Source organism: Ruditapes philippinarum, unplaced genomic scaffold (genome assembly GCF_026571515.1).
Source record: "Ruditapes philippinarum isolate M1 unplaced genomic scaffold, ASM2657151v2 ctg6856_1_1_1_1, whole genome shotgun sequence".
NCBI lineage: Eukaryota > Metazoa > Mollusca > Bivalvia > Venerida > Veneridae > Ruditapes > Ruditapes philippinarum.
Window position 1 is genome coordinate 16,037 of NW_026865812.1, and position 15,741 is coordinate 31,777.

The 15,741-nt window shown below is 32.2% G+C and overlaps 1 protein-coding gene across 1 annotated transcript; it reads left to right on the plus strand.

Moving 5' to 3' along the window:
• The first annotated feature begins 5,319 nt into the window (after positions 1–5,319).
• On the plus strand, positions 5,320–14,215 carry LOC132730390 (uncharacterized). Its single transcript, XM_060716303.1, has 7 exons — positions 5,320–5,452; positions 5,710–6,340; positions 7,329–7,592; positions 8,819–9,088; positions 12,433–12,986; positions 13,192–13,365; positions 14,036–14,215. Exons 1-7 carry the CDS (start codon positions 5,441–5,443, stop codon positions 14,213–14,215), a joined length of 2,085 nt encoding a protein of 694 aa, XP_060572286.1. The 5' UTR covers positions 5,320–5,440.
• The last annotated feature ends 1,526 nt before the right edge of the window (positions 14,216–15,741 follow it).

The following is a 15,741-nucleotide window of genomic DNA, read 5'->3' on the forward strand; positions in this document are numbered from 1 at the left end:
GCTATGAAGTACATTCGTCCTCAGTAACAGTTACAGTAAAATCCCCCCACGCATGTAGAATTTACGCTCCGGACATTGGTTTTGTGCCGATACCCATGTGTGACATTGACCTTTGAGCGGCGGACCAGGGTTTTGCGTTCTATTCACCACCCCATCATAATGAACATTTTTATCAAACAATATTGTAATCCTTCAAAGAATGAGCAAGATATAGACCGGACAAATCTAGAAAAAAACGAACGCACATCAAACCACCAAAAGTGAAAATGCGATTAAGTCCACCTTAGCACAAGCGGGCTCAACAATTTAAAAATCATCTGACCACTTAGTATAATACTTTAAAGCAGAAGTAGTAAACAGAACCATCATAACAAATATTAATTTTCTTATTTGACCTTTGACCACTTATAACCTTGACATTAATTTTGCGCGAGACAACTCAGCTCAATATTTGGTTTAAGTTATAATATAATCCATTTATGTATAAAGAAAGTTATACTCGAAAATGAATGTTTGACATTTGACCCCTAAGTGTTACCCTGACTTTTGCTACAGACACAGTACGCCTCAATATGGTAAATATTTATCCCAAGTTATATTAAAATCCCTCCATGCATGCAAAAGATACGCACCAGAAACGAATTGTGCGCTGCCCCAAACATTCATTACTCAAGATGTCACCCCTGGAAACTTCCTATTTGCGGTGTTTTTCATGATGGATGTTCAATGTGATCACATTTCTTCCGCTTTTGTTTGAATTTATCAACCCTCTGACCTATGTCTGGATCATCGCTTGTCCATTTTTATGTTATATGTCAGAATAGTATAATATAATTGTACCGATAAAAACTTTGTTTCTGACTTTTTCCTATCAGAAGGAGTAATAATAGGGCTTTTACAGATCGTCTGGCGGCATCTAAGAGTTAGTGCCAGTCTTATGAGTAATACTAGTCTAATAAACCACTTTGTTAACACATTGGTTGATGACTAAAGTTTAAAAAAATACCATATCACAATTTGAATTCCATTTAACACCAGTCTATGAAAATCACTTTGTGAACACATTGGTGGATGATTAAAGGTTCAAAAACCATATCACGATTTGAATTCCTCTTAATACCAGTCTATGAAAACCCCTTTGTGAATACATCGGTGGATGATTAAAGTATAAAAAAAGTTCCATATCACGATTGAATTTCTCTTAATGCCAGCCTATGAAAACCACATTGTGGACACATTGGTAGATGATTAAAGGTTTAAAAATTTACCTTATCATTATTTTAATTCCTCTTCAGCCAATTCCAGGCAGCGTGGACGTTAGCTTGTACTCTCCAGTACCGTCCATGGAAATGTCCAGTCAAACCGAGCCTACAACCTTTTTTAATCCTGCCAAGCTTGTTTATTGGTTTACTGGGCTTTTCTTTAGACAGTTTGACATCATAAGTAAACTAAAAAAGAATAAACAAATCGGCGTTTATTTTTATGCACGTTTTCATTCATTCATTGGCCAAACCTTTTTAGCAGAAATGTTAGCTGTCATAAGACAATGTGTAGGTTTGAACCTACTGAATATTTTGTGCATGAATATCTACTGCATAATTGCGTTGAGGATCACTATCAAGCTGATGTTAATCATGCCCTTTTGGTCAAAATTGGTGCGCCCCAGGGATTCACTTGATCTACATAGACCCTAATATGAAAACAATGCTGAAGTTAAGATATTTTGTATATAGCATTGCCATGTGGACCTCTACAAAACTGATATGAACCATGCCCTTAAGGCCAATGTTTGCTCCAACCAGGGGATCACTCGATTTATATAGATTTCCATAGAAAAACACATTTGTGTCTCAGTTCGTGAAACTACGATGTTCTGAGCTACAAATATGATATTAATCATGCCCATTGAATCAATATTGACCCATTCAAGGTTAAACTGAAATTATGCACATTTTTGGCAAATTCAACCGATTATTTTGTACGCGCTTTAGAAAACTGTTAAGTATCTTAAACTTTTTAATGCATGTATTAAAAGTTGGCAAAGTTCTATGTTTCGTTTTACTGTTTTAATTGTTGTTTATTTTTTGTTTTTTTTTTGTTTTGTTTTTTTGTAAAAATGCATGACTATTTTGCATTTACCATGGAAAATTTTGCAATTGCCAAGTGCTGTTTAAAGTGCTAAAAAGTTCAAACAAATGCTTAACGAGCCATTGTTATGATTACAATTGAAAACTCTGAATTTTGTGACTTGCAAAGGCAAACTAAACAATCAAACGATTTTTCAAAAAGCATTTTTTTTTAATTTTCTGAACTGAAATAAATCATCACTATCGTCATCATTAACATTATACTCATCTAGGCATTATCATTATCAGCATGCCGGCTAATCATTATCGTCGCCGTTGCTATTGTTTGATTTTATTAACCTGTCAATTACATACTGATTACACGGTCGATGCACACAGTACATTAATATATTAATCTCCGGTAGATTTTCGGTAAGTTCCGTGAGATGTACGCTGTACGATGGAATTTAATTTAATTTGTATCTATAAACTAAGTGCACTCAGCGTTATAGCGCAAAAAGGGAAAGCACGAGTTTATAATCTAACTGCCACACGTGTTCTAAGTGCGAGACCGCGTTGGTCCATGCTTTTTTTTTCTTATTAATACTTTCAACATTATTGAAGCTATTTATGATTATTTTATATTGTTCGTTTTGTTTTATTATGTTTTACTTAATTTTGTTATGTCTTTACCCATTTAAATAACATGTTTTAAGAATTCGTGTTAAAAAATTAAAACGGATTAAATCAATAAATGTCTTTTCAATGCCGTAAAACACACTACAAATCTGTTCCATTTAAATATACTGCAAAAATAAAGAAAGAGTACTAGTGGCAACAGTAAGGATCGAACCACATACCTCTCAATTATCAGGCATTCTCTTAACCGACTGTGCTATTGTGAATTGACGAAAACCTTCACATTGAGCTGGCGTGACTTTCAATCCATGATTAATATACTCCACATTAATTCTCGTAAACTACACGGACCAAACCGAAGTGGGATCGAATATTTAAATGAGTCCTGTAATGTATTCATAATTGACAGGTCAATAAAATCAGACTATATCATCATCATAATAATCATAATAGTATTACGAGTTTTATCCTCATATTATATTTAAGAACATTTTGCTTTTAGATGAGTTCAATGGCATGCAGTCATATTCACTGAAGCTGTAAAAGATATATTTGCTGTACTGAAATATCAGAAAGATATTCATTTCAAAGAAGCTTTGTTCCAGATGAGTACCCTATTTGCTCTCTAAGGAGCAAAAGTAACAGCGCTAAACTAAACCATCCCAACGATATTCTAATGACATACAAAAACCGCCAATTTCGAATTATGCCTTTATTGCAGACAGGTGATGAAATGTCGATAACAGTGTTTTCGAAAAGATAAAAGGTCTTGTTTTGCCAAAAGGACCATCAGTATAGTGAAGAATTTCTTTTATTCCAGTGGAGAATTTTTGAAAATGGATAGAAAGATAACAAAAATGTAGTTCGGTAGTGGATGCATACTTTCAATGTTTGAAATAGACAGTGTAATAGTAACAAAATTTTGACCTAGTGACAGAACCTCTGAAATGACGCTCGTAATCCCAATTATTGTTTCCTACCGCAGGCTCAAACATAATGTTGGATAAGTAGTCAATCATTTGCAGAGAAAATCAGAACTGCTAATTTTCATTCAAGCTAGATAGGTGGAAATAGAAACAAGATATAACCAAGTAAAATGTTTTTAAAGTTTGCAATGGCAAGTTAGTAAATATATACCATGATACTTTTATTGTTTCAGCACACATTTGCAAAAGTGAAACAAACAAGAAAATGCATTTGGAAACACATTGATTTTATCACAAGTATATATTATATAAAATATCACTCTATGTTACAAAAGATGGGATATTTACAGCAAAATCTATATTGAAACCTAAAGTTTAGCAATGCATATAAATAAGTAGAATGGCAACCGAATGGCATGTGTTATGTCTAATTTTAAAGATCACTTTTTTTCATATGGTCTGTCGCCTCCTATCACACACGAGCTATGTTGTCATTTTCAAAGCAAATATTCGGTTTTTATTTTCCAACCTTTTAAATCTGTCAAAGAAATAAATAAAATTAAGAGTTTATCTGGCGTGCTTTTGACGAAAATGCATTGTTAAATATTTGCTCAGTACACATCACAAGATCTTCAACAGTTAAATTCTATATATAAAAAGTAAAACCAACTTACCTAGCTAGGTATGTAGTAGTGAAGTTCTATATAAAACGAGTTCCTGCTATTCAGTCTTAGGCCTGCTTTATGTTTCCCATAACACTTCAAAGCATTGTGATTGAAATAAATAGTACTACGCCTGATTTAAATGTATACGAAATAAAAATCTTAATCCTTTAATTAGAAAGGAATACTGTTTAGTTAGTGAAATTGATTTTGAACATTTTCTATAGTTATACACATGGTTGGGTTAAGGCCTGTGACCTATGTAATTGACATATACTCTACAAATTTAACAAAAGTTCATAACAAGAAACAATATTAGCTACAACTTCGGAGGTTCATAATCTTTTTTTGTTTCATTTCATTTAAACTGTATTTTTCACGGAAAGATTTCATACAAGATACATAATTGACATGAACTATACAGACGATGAATTAACTGCAGTTAAACACAGTACACTGCCCTGTAACGAAAATATCACGGGAAACGTCACTGTGAATATAACCATGTGTAGCAAAATCTTCAGTATAGCAATTATATAAATATCAAAAGTTTCAATCAAAGATACAATATTTTGTGACCTTATTTGAGCTGATTTAACAGTAAAGTAGTGGAGTTACATTTCACTGACTTTTATAGGTTATTTGCTTCAACTATTTCCAACAATAGCTCCTTCAACAGGAGAATTGGACTGAGAACCATGTACACTTTATATTACAAACTGTAAAATATACGTATGAACAGTTAACAGTCTTGATATCCAAGACAATGTTGTTTAAAACCAAAGTCGGTTGTAAAAATGACACAAAAGTTTGTAACAATATGATATAATCATCCCGGGAAATGCTGATGGTTTCAGAATTTTACGAGGGATGATATCTTAACTGTTACTCACAAATCTTTGTGTTTCATTATCTTTTCATGAATAAATACCGAATTTTCAACTTACTGTTACAAATCCGAACATGCATTAAAATGAATTCTTACATTGCACTATTGAACTCGAGAAGTTACACTTATATTTAATTTATACATATATTTAAATGTTTTTGTTGTTATTATTATTGAAATAAAATGTTAATGATTGTTCTATCTTCAGAGACAATAACATATCATCCTGATCAGACAAATGGGAATTAAACAAATGAGATGGAACCATCGGTAATATTTATCATAATTTTTGTATTTACATTCCTTTATAGATTACGCATAATATATAGTTGCAAAATATTTGTTTTTACTTATTTTTACCTTATTGATATGCTTGTTTTGCTGATTTTTGAATTATCCAAACGGAATGTCATGGTATTTTCAAGTAAAAAAGCAGACAAGGTTGCACAAAATGAAATATCAAATCGAATTTTGAAATGCATTCATAGGAAAGCAAACCTCTAAAACTTTTCTAATCATTGTTACAGAAGAGCTGTGATATCACTAGAGGGCATGAACACTACCTTTGTCATATATTATTACTGGAACAAGCTTCGCCCATCGCATTAAAGGCCATAATTAAAAAGGAAGAGAAAAAATGTGGAAAAAGTATTGGTACTTTGCTAAATGAGAATAGAGATGCCTTTAAGACCCTGTACGAAACAGAGTATCTTCAAATATTTCAAGAAGAAGATGTCAATGACGACATTGATACGTGGGACACTCTTCAATTATGTGCTGTGATATTAGTTTTGTTTAAATCTGATCTAACTGAACCAGAAGTTAAAGCCATTCAATGTGTATATGATCAGAGGAAAGATATTGAACAATACACCGAATGTGCCTCCCTAACATTCAATACCTACAACGAGAAACAACATTTATTGCACGATCAATTACTCGAGTTGATAACGCTCATAGACGACCAAGCTAATCTTGATTGTAAACGTATGATGTTTTCATTTGAATCAAAATCAATTAAATTAAGCGAAACACAGATAGACAAACTAACACAGACAAATGATATCAAAACTCATCTTAAAATTGCAATTGATGTAGATGTCGTAACAGAGAATGATATCATTTGCGAAGAGAACCACCAAAAGCTCCAGACCAATGGTAAGTATTTGTGTTACAGTATGAATTTAATTTTATTCATATGGTTATCTTGTATCCAAATACATTACTTTATGAACATGTTTGTATGCAAGTTTTCAATTTGGCTATAGCGATATAATTGTTTTAAATAGCCAGGATCGAATATAAAATTAAATTAGCATTCATGTGTGTATATTCTAAATTTGTATTCAACATAAGTGAAACTGATACAATACATGGTCAATCAAATGATATGTAATACATTGTATGATATATGCAAAGTATATCATAACATATGAGATCGTGTTCAATTTGATAATGACACGAGCAGTTTAACGCCTCGGGTAACAGTATTTTACGATGGATGGTATTTTTACTGTTCCTCACAAAGCCATTTGTTATTTATTATATTACCCCGAACGAATACTGCAATAATCTGAAAAGTGCAACTAAATTTAACTGTTACAAAATTGAACCAATAGTAACAATAACACAATTGTTCTTGCCTTACAAGTTGTAAGGAGACTTGTAAAGTTTTTTTTCTTTAATTCTTTAAGGGAATGATGATTTAAGATATCTACCAGTCATAAACATACAATAAGCTGTGTTTCATTTCCATTTCGATGGTATCCTACAATTGTTTACCACAATTGTCTTGTTTCATTGATTAAATTCGTGAAATAATCTTTTTTGCATGCTTTTATCGTCTGCTTGTTCCATTTTGACACCCTTCGTGGTGAAAATCGAAAAATAAGATGTTGAATCGAGAAAAACGAATGACTTCCATTTTTGTTTTAGAAAATAAACCACGTGACCAGATTTTATACTCTGAAAAAGTACTTTTTCCAATGTAACAGAACAAATTTCTTATTTACGTAGTACACTTGCATTGACTGTATTGATAACTCCCAGTAACCTATGGGAAATTAACATTACCAAAAAAGTGAGGGTGATAATAACTTGATATAGCTGAATTATAATCTTATAAACAAAATACAATATACTTCAGACCAAATGTTCACTGAAGAACTTCAGAACAAAAGTGTCTACATCAATGATTCAGCTATTTTGACATGTAAACTCAACCTTCCAACAGATGAAAATGTTGAGTGGAGGAAAGATAACAAGCCGGTTGAAATTTCAAACAATTTAATGGTCATGAGCAAGAATGGCAATCATTGGTTAGCGATTTCCCGTGCATCATTGGAAGATACGGGTCAATATTCGTGTGTATGTGGCCATATTTCAACTACAGCTGATCTTACTGTTATAGGTACTCTTTAATCGAATTATATCAACAATGCCTGTGTTCTGTTTCAATGCTTAGAAACAGATAAATAAATAATTATACCTTACCATGGCATTTACTATTTATAACTTTCAAGTTGTTGTGTCGCCTTGAAAAGGTGACATATAGGGGTTACTTTTGTCGGCGGTGTCGGCGGCGGCGTCTGTGTCGGCGTCGTTGTCGGCGTCCCCTAAAGCTTGTCCGGAGCATAACTCAGTCACTATTAGTCTGATTGACTTCAAACTTGGAATGCATGCTTCTTTCAATAACCCGAAGTGCAGTGCACAAGGACTGCAGTTCTTATTTTTTGAGTTATTGCCCTTTGTTTATTTTCATACTTTAATTTTGTCCGGGCCATTTCTCCTTAAGTATAAAAGCTATGGACTTGAAACTTCATAGGATGATAGATCTCATTATTAAGAAGTGCAGTGCACAAGAATCGGTACTCTGCATTTCTTAATTTTTGAGTTATGGCCCTTTGTTAATTTTCATACTTAATTTTTGTCCAGGCAATTTCTCCGAAATTATGGCCCTTTGTTGATTTTCTTACTTTATTTTTGTCCTGGTCATTTCTCCTCAAGTATGAAAGCTATGGACTTGAAACATCATAGAATGATAGATCTTATTGATAAGAAGTGCAGTGCATAAGAACTGATACTCTGCATTTCTTATTTTTGAGTTATTGCCCTTTGTTGATTTTCTTACTTTATTTTTGTCCTGGTCATTTCTCCTCAAGTATGAAAGCTATGGACTTGAAACATCATAGAATGATAGATCTTATTGATAAGAAGTGCAGTGTACAGAAACTGCTGCTCTGCACTTATTATTTTTTTAGTTATTGCCCTTTGTTATTTTTCATATTTCATTTTTGTCCTGGCCATTTCCCCTAAACTACATTGTTCACAAGGCGACACATCCGACTCGCGGAGTTCTAGTTATATCTAGTAAGCAAAAATTATAATTATAAAATTGAGATCTTTGATTAGGCTTTAACTTTAGTTTGATTGGCAATCTAACATTTTTAAATATAATTTGTAACTGAACAGTTAAAATCGAAAAAGGAATAATCAAGATAGTAATTGATTTAGTGAAATGAAATTGTATGACAGGTAACATGGGCGAATATTAGCAACAGTTTATTCCATAATGATCGAAGCAATTACAAATAAAGTGTGATTCGTTCAATTATCATTATGTAATTCATTCGACAGATGAGGCATTAAGTGTGGTCGTTGATTTGCCTGCCAAAATTGAGGTTACCGAGAATGGAAACATTGATATAGAGTGTAAGGTGAACCTTCTTACGAGTAAACCTGTTTGGCGATACAAAGGGGAAATTCTACAATCATCTGGTAGAAAGGTTATACAAGCAAATGGTACTACCCACAAATTGATGATCATTAATGTAACACTACACGACGAGGGTGAATATACAGTTGACTTTGGGAATGTCTCATCTAAAACAACAGTTCAAATACAAGGTAAACATATATGAATGTTTTTGTAATATGGACACTATTTGGCGTCCGCGCCGAAGCGCGGCGCCCTTTATGGAATGAAATCAGATTTTGTGAAAGGGCGACAGCAACTTCTCGAGCCTTTTAGTCGGTCATAATAAAAGCCGATCATTCCGATCGGTATGAGGGTGCTTGATTATTAATTAAAAATGAAATGTCGCGATATGTACAATGAATAGCGAACTGGAGAATTTCGCAATGCAAACATTTTCAAATGAAATAACCTTTTCCGTCAATAAATAGCGCTCTTCGGGGTTTTTTATTTATCATTTTGTAGTACACAGTGGGTTATTATGGTTGGCGTCCGCGCCGAAGCGCGGCGCCCTTTATGGAATGAAATCAGATTTTGTGAAAGGGCGACAGCAACTTCTCGAGCCTTTTAGTCGGTCATAATAAAAGCCGATCATTCCGATCGGTATGAGGGTGCTTGATTATTAATTAAAAATGAAATGTCGCGATATGTACAATGAATAGCGAACTGGAGAATTTCGCAATGCAAACATTTTCAAATGAAATAACCTTTTCCGTCAATAAATAGCGCTTTTCGGGTTTTTTTATTTATCACTTTGTAGTACACAGTGGGTTATTATGGTATGTTGTAGTTATATATGTATATAGAATGATGAGTTGATGACCTAAACATTTCGAAAATCTATTTATAGAGGGATGTACTCCTATCGGTAATTCCCGGTCTCTCCCGGTCTATTTTGACCGGGATTTACTAGTGACCGGCGAATAGTATCACACGTTTATTGTCCGGTCTCTCCCGGTTTCGGAGTAGATGTTTGATATGGTTACAGAACAGAACAAATATTTTACAGATAAATAAGCTTTTTTTTTCCAAAATGAATGTTTGTCACTTAGTTTGGTTACAATAATTAATAAACACAGATCAACTCTCAAACTTATTGATTATTATTATACATAAACATACAATTCGAAAAACAACAACAACAACAATAGCATGTTTAATTTTATCTATAAGAACAATAAATATGTACAATAATTGAGAAAAAATGTACATTTTTTATGGTAATAATATGGCAATCAACTTTGAAACATTTTATTTAATTTGTTATTCGTGTTTAGTAAAGATGCCGATGAAATATTCAAAGTTACAAATTAGATTTTATGAATTATTCAATTGATTGATAATTAAAAAAAATGATAAAGAAAAATACAAATGTGCATGTACATTGTTTAAGAATAAACAACATTATATATTGAAAGATTAACCATAATTTACTGACTTTTTCCAGTTAGTTTTGACTTATTATCGTCGGTCAATATGACAATTGAATTCTTAAAATTTCTTTTACATTTTTAATAAAAAAAAGAGTAGTAAACGTAAAAATTCAGTATTGAAATAGCACATAAAACACAAAAAAGAAAAGAAAACAATATTCATAAAATCTGCAAATTTTTTTTATTAAAATAGATATTATAATTATTGTATAATAAACAATTATGCTCAACATGATCAACATGGTAATATAACCAGTGTCATATTTTTACCAAGTGTGAACAGATACCTTAAGAGGGGTTCTTCGCTAATAGTGATAACATAATAAGGGACAATTACACAAGTGTGGTGTTGATCATGCGTTACACATATGGATTATAAATGATTGTATACATGTATATCCGTTGCTATTAATAATCACGATCATAAAGAAATAACAAGTAATATTCTAATCTCTAGCATGCCAATAAAAGTTCATAATGAACAATGTCTTTCGTCCATTCATTCATAAGTGATATACAATTCTGGTAAAAACCAATTAACCATTGAAAAGATTATAAGAATATTTTGTCATCATATGCCTACTAGTTCATCTTCACCTGCTGCATTTCTTGCTTGGACGCCCTTTGATGCTTTGCATCAATGCTTTTCTTGTATGTTATTGTTGTACATCTATCCGAAAGATGAGTTTATGACCTTAACATTCCGAAAATCTATTTTTAGAGGGACGTACTCCTATCGGTAATTCCCGGTCTCTCCCGGTCTATTTTGACCGGGATTTACTAGTGACCGACGAATAGTATCACACGTTTATTGTCCGGTCTCTCCCGGTTTTGGAGTAGATGTTTGATATCGTTACAGAACAAAATAAGTTTTTTTTTTCCAAAATGAATGTTTGTCACTTAGTTTGGTTACACACAGATCAACTCTCAAATTTATTTATTATTATTATTATACATAAACATACAATTCGAAAAAAACCACCAACAACAATAGCATGTTTCATTTTATCTTTATGAGATAAAAACAATAAATATGTACAATAATTGAGAAAATAGGTACATTTTTATGGTAACTATTAATATGACACTAACAAATTTGAAACATTTTATTTAATTTGTTATTTGTGTTTAGTAAAGATGCCGATTTAAAGTTACAAATTAGATTTAAGGAAAAATACAAATGTTCATGTACATGGTTTAAGAATAAACAATATTACATATTGAAAGATTAATTTACTGACTTTTTCCAGTTAAGTTTTGATTTATAATCGTCGGTCAATATGACAATTGAATTCTTAACATTTATTTTACAATTTTAATAAAAAAAAGAGTAGTAAACGTAAAAACTCAGTATTGAAATAGCACATACAACACAAAAAAGAAAAGAAAACAATATTCATAAAATTTGCAAATTTTTTTATTAAAATAGATATTACATGTACAATTATTGTATAATAAACAATTATGGTCAACATGATCAACATTGTAATATAACCAGTGTCATATTTTTACTAAGTGTGAACAGATACCTTAAGAGGGGGTCTTCGCTAATAGCGATAACATAATAAGGGACAAATACACAAGTGTGGTGTTGATCATGCGTTACACATATGGATTATAAATGATTGTATACATGTATATCCGTTGCTATTAATAATCACGATCATAAAGAAATAACAAGTAATATTCTAATCTCTAGCATGCCAATCAAAGTTCATAATGAACAATGTCGTTCGTCCATTCATTCATAAGTGATATACAATTCTGGTAAAAACCAATTAACCATTGAAAAGATTATAAGAATATCTTGTCATCATATGTCTTCTAGTTCATCTTCACCTGCTGCAGTTCTTGCTTGGACGCCCTTTGATGCTTTGCATAAATGCTTTACTTGTAATAGTTTGTTTAAATCTCTATCAGGTCCTTTACATAAAAGTCGTTAGTTTTATAAATTGGTTTGGGTAATAGCTGATAAATCTTAAAAGCAAACAATGCAATTAGTTAAATACCAATTCGACAGATACCAGAAAATCATTGATGCATTTTTCTTCAATGTATTTTAGTGGAAACAGACCTTATCCACAGAAAACAGATAACACAAGAAGTGTATAGAAATTGGATGAGAGGAGCTCTAGCGTTAAAATATTTAAAAATAGGTTTAGAGGGTTTTTCCGACAAGGCTGTTCACAAACAGCATAATGATCTAATGAAAACTCTTGGAAATACATGCAACACTTGTACAGAAAGAAGTCTTCTCCCACATAAACAAGATCAATGCCCACGGCAAGGAAAACATCAATGTTTATGTACTAAGATTCAGAAAAACAAGTCAAGACAAACGTGTCCAAATGGGGGATTTTGTGGCAACGTTTATAATCGAATAGTTTGTAAACATCGCTTTCAAGATCCATCATTCACAAACACAGATGTCCAGAAATGGAGCAGTGATCCGTGGAGTGTTGCTACATGCTTTATAAATACTTCTGGCTACAAAGGCAAACAATCAGCTAAAGATGTCGACTGCTCTGGTTTACTTAGTATGTGTATAAACAACATTGATATAGAAAAGATGCTTGGAGAATGTATCATCGATGGGAAAATAGATGCGTTTGCACAGGTAAACATCTTCATAACAGTAATCACATATCGATGTATGTATCTCAATTGAAAATTGTATATATATGATATTTAGACTTTTTTGTGCAAGTCAATAACAGCCTTTTTCCAATTGACCTTAAAGTTTATTAATTCATAAGTAAATTGTTTTGGCGACAAATAAGAATGAGACTTTAAAAATAAATACTGAAGTGTTACTTTTATAGGCAAGGGAGGCGCGGAATGATATTCTTCACAGTCCAAACTATGAACTATCTGAAAATCAACTAAACAAGTTTATCAAAATGTTCAAAGAAGTACTAGAAATCAAGGACAAACATGGCAATACACCTCTGAAAGGGGAGCCAGGCGTTGCAAGCGCCTTACATTTACTAGATATGGTAACTATCCTATAAGAGTAATTATAAAGACAAAATTAGCCAAATAGGAATACATTTTATTGGTTCTTTATGTAATAAATCGTATTTCTTTCTAAATGTATCAATTAACAATATATTGATCAATTTTGTCATATTTGTTACACAATATACTTTAGCAATTTCTAACGTCTTAAGTATTTGTTATTTTAGTTATATATATTTTCCTATAGATGTATGATTTGTTATTATACGTTCAGATTCTTTTGCATTAGTGTTGAAACACTTTTATCGTCTATGATAGTAAGTGCATTATTGTCCATAATAGTAAGAACACGATTGACTATAATAGTAAGTACGTGAGCTCATTACTTTAAGGCTTTTCCCACATATACTCAGCCAATTATTAGAGTATTAACATGATTGCAACAGTTCAGGATGAGAAAAATGATCAACAAAGCTTATTATATGTAAACAATATTGCAGTGTGTTGTTAAAAGATTTAACCTGGTAAATCTTAAGTTCATTTAGACCTACCCATATATTACGTCTTTGCTTTCAAGTGATACAAAAGGTCCTTCCATTCTTACAAAAATGGGACAATTATGCATTCTGCCATTTTTGTTGTGACATGAAAAAGACAATTTTTTCAAATGAGTTTACGGACTTGAGTCCTATCATAAATTTCTTACAGGTGCAACAAAATCAGATTGAGATTAACCTTGAACATGAGATGATAGAACTGAGAGAGCATGGGATGTCTAGATTAGAAGAGAAATACCAAACAGCAAAACAACAGGCAAGTTTTAACGCTAATGCATTTGAGTATTGTTATAACATGTTTTCAAGACCGAGTCAGGCAATGATAAAGTAAGGAAATATTGATTTCCAAGTCTCATACAATGGATAATAAGTAAGTAAGTAAGTTTAGTAAGTAGGTAGGTAGGTAGGTACGTAAGAAGGTAAGTAAAGGCTTTGTTTATCGAGGCTTTACATTTGGTTTCCCAATCTTCAATGCGGGCCTTTTAGTTAAAAAGGTATTTGAAAGAAAATACTGCGATTCGAAAATTGCTTATCTATTTATTGTGTACGAATCATTACTAAAAAAGAGTTGTTAAAACAGATGCCCTTTTTGGCTTGCAGCCATTTCATTTGGAAAACTTGTTCCGGTTAGGTGGTTTCCTGCTCACATCTGTTGGTGCATGATTGAACGTGAAACCAGCTGCAATCGTGCCAATCGCAAATTTTCGGCCTTTCCGTTACTCTTCGGATTAATGATAATAGTCGATGAAGTTCCGATTGCAACCGTGACAATTCGGGCGATTCCGTCATACTGCGGAATCAGACGAAGTAATATTACGGAAATCTAAGCTATTTTAGTTACTTCGGTAATCCCAGTTTGTTTATATAAATAGGATTTCTATTTTTACTCGATTTATCGGTTTAAACCGTAATAAATTATAAACGAAATTGTTCCATTTCAATTATGTTTCAAAACGCAAAAGTTAGTGTCTTTTATAATTGTTTTTTTTTTGTCTGTATTAGTTTTATACAATAGAGAATGGTTCCGTCTTCAAAGGGTGGTCCTGCTTACCAAATCACGCATGATCGAGTTATATTTAGATCTACTGAACGCAATTCAACTTCTTGGTGAGGTAATCTAAAAATAGCCCATGCATATCATTAACCTTGCCACGTGCTGATCTACAGATATTTGTGATTGATACATGCTTATTAATTGGTACCACGTAACAAAGTATTTTAGTGCATTTACTTGTCTATAAAGCAAAGGAATTATTTCGCTGCGAAAAAGGGGAAATGAAATGTGCATACTTGTTTCCCTTCAGTATCACGTTAGTATTTTTACGATTGATCATTTTCTTTATTAGTTTTATACAATAGAGAATAGATTTCAAATCGTTTTGATAAAAATTATTCGGTTTTCCAAAAAAAAAACAAAAAAAAAAAACAACAACTAAATAAACCCTTTATGTTATACAAATACCGTAATTCAAAAAAAAATGTGATAATAAATTGAAACCAAAAAGAAACAATTTTAAAGGGTTGGGATGAAGGCACGACTGTGCAAGCCTTTCCTTTTAAAAGGAAACTTTATTTACTCTCATTGTAATTGTATCTCTGTTAGCCACCATGCACGCTTGAATTTAAAGCCTCGTTTAGATTTCTTTAACATTACATTCGTAAGTAGTGGAAAAGATTACAACTTTAAATGACATACCTTCTGACTTCTAGCATAGGTTATCAAAGGTAGTATTAATACGGTGGAATCCGAACATTTCTAGTGATTCCGTTAGTGTTATATTGGGTCTAAGAAAATAAGGCATTTGATTAAAATTACCAAAATAAATATAATTAAAATTAAGTTATTTCTTCGTCGTG

Excerpts from the sequence above, each read along its gene's own strand:
- LOC132730390 (XM_060716303.1), top strand. Across the intron at positions 6,341-7,328 it reads CCAAAAGCTCCAGACCAATG|ACCAAATGTTCACTGAAGAA; the intron begins GTAAGTATTTGT and ends AATATACTTCAG. Across the intron at positions 12,987-13,191 it reads AAATAGATGCGTTTGCACAG|GCAAGGGAGGCGCGGAATGA; the intron begins GTAAACATCTTC and ends TTACTTTTATAG.